Here is a 5,655-nt window from a genome sequence, read left to right on the forward strand (position 1 = left end):
ATGACTTATTTCTGCACCAGAAGTGTACATTAGGTTATTAAAAAAAAGAATAAAATGATGAACTAAATCAAATCATTCCGGCATGTTCCTCTACGTGGGTGAGTATGATGGTATGTGTTAGGGTTAGGTTAATGGACCTAAGAACTGTCTAACTGTCTAACCCTAACCCTAACCCATGTTCCTCTACGTGGGTGAGTATGATGGTATGTGTGGCATGTTCCTCTACGTGGGTGAGTATGATGGTATGTGTTAGGGTTAGGGTTAGGTTAATGGACCTAAGAACTGTCTAACCCTAACCCTAACCCTAACCCTAACCCATGTTCCTCTACGTGGGTGAGTATGATGGTATGTGTTAGGGTTAGGGTTAGGTTAATGGACCTAAGAACTGTCTAACTGTCTAACCCTAACCCTAACCCATGTTCCTCTACGTGGGTGAGTATGATGGTATGTGTTAGGGTTAGGGTTAGGTTAATGGACCTAAGAACTGTCTAACTGTCTAACCCTAACCCTAACCCATGTTCCTCTACGTGGGTGAGTATGATGGTATGTGTTAGGGTTAGGGTTAGGTTAATGGACCTAAGAACTGTCTAACTGTCTAACTGTCTAACCCTAACCCTAACCCTAACACATGTTCCTCTACGTGGGTGAGTATGATGGTATGTGTGGCAGGTTGGCAGGACTTGTTAACTGATCACAAATATGCATGGATACCGTTGGATAGATTATACCTGTTTTCTCATGGGGAATAAGATGTAGAGTAGGGGAGCCAATGAGAGAGATCTGTGGGGAGCAGGGGAGCCAATGAGAGAGATCTGTGGGGAGTAGGGGAGCCAATGAGAGAGATCTGTGGGGAGCAGGGGAGCCAATGAGAGAGATCTGTGGGGAGCAGGGGAGCCAATGAGAGAGATCTGTGGGGAGCAGGGGATTGTTTACCTGGAAGAAAAGAAGTCTTTCAGTCTTTCAGTTCACACTGGTCTTTCATTGAATTACAGTATCATTCACCTGGCTGGAATGTTGCATTATGGGTAAAGTTGCATTATGGGTCAAGGTGTACACAGCTTGATGATATGATGACTGTATAATGCACTAATTACTTTGATGTCAAACATGCTAATAGATGAATAGATGAATAGATTGGTAGATGAATAGATTGGTAGATTGGTAGATTGGTGCTGCTACTAGATTTTATTTGACTTTCCTGTTTGTTGAGGCCTCAGATCCATTTACCTGATTTGCTGTTGTAATAACCGACGTCATTATTTTACTGCGAAGGAGACATTTAGTTTTTTTCCCAGTTGTTCTGATTTGTTTATTAATGCAATGAAAGATGTATCTGTAACCGTGTACAACGGCTTCTTCTAGACGCTTATTGGACTGAAGCACTTTATTCCGGGAGAGTTACGACAGACCAGAATAACAGACCTCACAAATATCTGACAACTTTCATCCCCAAACATACCAAACTATATGACACACTATTTAGTTGAAGCAGTTTTCTCATCTAATTGATAACAGATCATTTAAGTTCTGTCATATGGTTTCTAAACGGATGTATGTTTTATGAATACGAACAAATGTTTGAGACGAATGTTATGAAGAAACTGTGAAACTATTTTAAAAACATAAACATACCACTTCAAATAAAGTGTTACCAGCATCCAATGGCTGGTAAAGTGACTGTCCAAGGTGTGTGTTCAGGATGGTAGAGATACATGACACCAGAACTACTGTCACCATAGAGACATGACACCAGTACTACTGTCACCATAGAGACATGAAACCAGTACTACTGTCACCATAGAGACATGAAATCAGTACTACTGTCACCATAGAGACATGAAACCAGAACTACTGTCACCATAGAGACATGACACCAGAACTACTGTCACTATAGAGACATGAAACCAGAACTACTGTCACCATAGAGACATGAAACCAGAACTACTGTCACCATAGAGACATGACACCAGAACTACTGTCACCATAGAGACATGAAACCAGAACTACTGTCACCATAGAGACATGAAACCAGAACTACTGTCACCATAGAGACATGACACCAGAACTACTGTCACCATAGAGACATGACACCAGAACTACTGTCACCATAGAGACATGACACCAGAACTACTGTCACCATAGAGACATGAAACCAGAACTACTGTCACCATAGAGACATGAAACCAGAACTACTGTCACCATAGAGACATGAAACCAGAACTACTGTCACCATAGAGAGGCACTTATTCCCTGGAGGACGAGGAGTGAAGGAGAGAAGGAGATCAAAAGCACAGCGGTGTATCTTCTATTTCACAAATAAAGCAGAATTCAGAAAACTGTTGTCAGCTGTGTTTTATTCCCAGTTCCTTTTAGGAATAGAGAGACTGAAGGTTATTGTGTTTGGTATCAAGTTGTAAGTTTGGATTGATACTTCCCAGTAACTGTTGTCTAGACCACTGAACAATCAAAGCATGAGACAAACAACAAGCCAGCAGTCACCCCTCCAACTGAGGGGAGGGGCTGGAGGACTGTCACCTCCAACACACAGTCGGCGCTCTGGACAGAAGGACTGCCCATCCATGACATCACAATGAGAGTTTTAACCATGTTTCATCTGTTAACAATGTCTGACTCATAACCCGTGTTCTACCTCCCCCAGCCTCCACTGTCTACAATCACCTCCTTGTGTGTGTGTGTGAGCTAGAACAGCCTGTGTGTGTGTGTGTATGTGAGCTAGAACGGCCTGTGTGTGTGTGTGTGTGTGAGCTAGAATGGCCTGTGTGTGTGTGTGTGTGTGTGTGTGAGCTAGAACAGCCTCTGTGTGTGTGTGTGAGCTAGAACGGCCTGTGTGTGTGTATGTTTGTGTGTGTGTGTGTGTGTGAGCTAGAACGGCCTGTGTGTGTGTATGTTTGTGTGTGTGTGTGTGTGTGTGTGTGTGTGTGTGTGTGAGCTAGAACGGCCTGTGTGTGTGTATGTTTGTGTGTGTGTGTGTGTGTGTGAGCTAGAACGGCCTGTGTGTGTGTATGTTTGTGTGTGTGTGTGTGTGTGTGTGTGTGTGTGTGTGAGCTAGAACGGCCTGTGTGTGTGTATGTTTGTGTGTGTGTGTGTGTGTGTGAGCTAGAACGGCCTGTGTGTGTGTGAGCAAGAACGGCCTGTGTGTGTGTATGTTTGTGTGTGTGTGTGTGTGTGTGTGTGAGCTAGAACGGCCTGTGTGTGTGTATGTTTGTGTGTGTGTGAGCTAGAACGACCTGTGTGTGTGTATGTTTGTGTGTGTGTGTGTGTGTATGTTTGTGTGTTTGTATTGGATAAGGAGAAGAGGGTATGTCAGCAGGACATGGGCAGGATTCTAACCCATGCCGACATGGGCATATGTGTGCACTGTAGGCCATGGTGCTGGACCACTGGACCACACCAGACCACTAGAACACCCCAAACAACTGGACCACTGGACCACCCCAGGACCACTGGAACACCCCAAACAACTGGACCACTGGACCACTCCAGACATTTTTTTTTACATTTTTACATTTGTGGCATTTAGCAGATGCCTTTATCCAAAGCGACTTACAACAAATACATTTGTTTAAGTAAGTGAATCATCTATCCATCAGTCATCATAAGACAAAGTAATCAATGCTCACATCAGGGGCCATTGGCAGTCATTATGCCAGAAGGCAATTTTTTTTTTTAAATTGTTACCACCCCAGACCACTGGACCACCCCAGGACCACTGGACTACCCCAGGACCCCTGGACCACCCAGACCACTTGACCACTGGACCACCCCAGGACCACTGGACCACCCCAGACCACTGGACTCCCCCAGACCACTGGACCACCCCAGGACCACTGGACCACCCCAGACCACTGGACCACTGGACCACCCCAGGACCACTGGACCACCCCAGACCACTGGACCACCCCAGACAACTGGACCAGAACAATGGAACACTGGACTACCCCAGGACCACTGGACCACCCCAGACCACTGGACCACTGGACCACCCCAGGACCCCTGGACCACCCAGACCACTTGACCACTGGACCACCCCAGGACCACTGGACCACCCCAGACCACTGGACTCCCCCAGACCACTGGACCACCCCAGGACCACTGGACCACCCCAGACCACTGGACTCCCCCAGACCACTGGACCACCCCAAGACCACTGGACCACCCCAGGACCACTGGACCACCCCAGGACCACTGGACCACCCCAGGACCACAGGACCACTGGACCACCCCAGGACCACAGGACCACTGGACCACCGCAGGACCACAGGACCACTGGACCACCCCAGGACACATATGTTTACATTTGAGTCATTAAGCAGATCTTATCCAGAGCGACTTTTAATAAGTACATTTGTCTTTTTTCTATGCGAACATGGAAAGTTAACATCTTTGATGTACAAGTACCACCCAGACAGGACACTGATAGAATCCAGTAGAATAGAATAGAATTAAATAATATACAATAAAATATAACTTTATTGTCCATCCAAGGTTGGAAATGTCCATTTGGCATCACTGTCCAAAAATGGTAAAAACAGACATCATAATCATAACATAATACACACGAATACACATTATTATTATCATACACATCATCACATTTTCACATTAATACACATTAATACATATTAATACATATGAATCTACATTAATAAACATTATTACATATTAATACACATTAATACACATTATACATATTAATACACATTAATTGGGTTTCCAGAGTATATAGCTGCTTTATTTATCAAACAAAGTGACTAATACTAATCCTCATAATCATCCGATGACGTGTCCTCTTCTTTGAAGAGACAGAATCTCTCCTTCCAGGTACAGAAGGGGATGTCAGGCTGTTATCTCTGCCTCTGCTACTGATGCTGATCTTCAGAAGAAGCAGCCCTGCCCTTCTTCTCTAGTGAGATGGGGTGAGATAAGACCCTGTGCCTCTCAGAGCTCAGAGCGAGAGGATAGACCACAAGGCTGTGGTGCTCTCTTTCTGTGTGTGTGTGTGTGTGTGTGTGTGTGTGTGTGTGTGTGTGTGCTCTCTTTCCCCTGAACTGACAGTTTCCATCTCGTCCCTCCGACCACAGACTGACATCTAGCTGCAGCCACACCTCTGCAGCTGCTGTTACACAAGCCTGTGGTCGTCAAGTTTAGAGGGGGGGTGGGGGGGGGCGGTGTGACAGTGGGTTGGTGGAGGGTGGGGGGGTGGGGGGTGGTGGTGATTGCCAGGGTATATACTTTGATACTTTTAAATGTATTATTGTATGTAATGTATTATTTCCACTTATTCTATGTTGTGATAATAAGTGATAATTTTAAGTACTCTGTTCTCGTTTAAAGGGCATGCATGAGTATTGGAACCCCCCCCCCCCCAAAAAAAAAAAGAAATGTAACAGATATAGTACAATGCACCTACAATGATTCCACTTCATCTAACTTGGTTGTTACCAAACAAATGCAGAGATCCAGGTCCAAATAACAAACCCTAACCCTAACAGATCCAGGTCCAAATAACAAACCCTAACCCTAACCCTAACCCTAACCCTAACAGATCCAGGTCCAAATAACAAACCCTAACCCTAACCCTAACCCTAACCCTAACCCTAACAGATCCAGGTCCAAATAACAAACCCTAACCCT

At 45.1% G+C, this 5,655-nt stretch overlaps 1 protein-coding gene across 1 annotated transcript in view; it reads left to right on the plus strand.

The window, feature by feature from the left end:
• Positions 1-4,887, plus strand: part of kcnd1 (potassium voltage-gated channel, Shal-related subfamily, member 1) — a gene marked incomplete at both ends in the record, with an annotated part of 37,285 nt that extends 32,398 nt beyond the window's left edge. Inside the window, one exon of the mRNA XM_083674815.1 lies at positions 4,822-4,887. Coding sequence (XP_083530941.1) covers positions 4,822-4,887 — 66 coding nt within the window. The remainder of the gene's footprint in view (positions 1-4,821) is intronic.
• Between the last annotated feature and the right edge of the window lie 768 nt (positions 4,888-5,655).

Source organism: Argentina silus (genome assembly GCF_951799395.1).
Source record: "Argentina silus genome assembly, chromosome: 8".
NCBI lineage: Eukaryota > Metazoa > Chordata > Actinopteri > Argentiniformes > Argentinidae > Argentina > Argentina silus.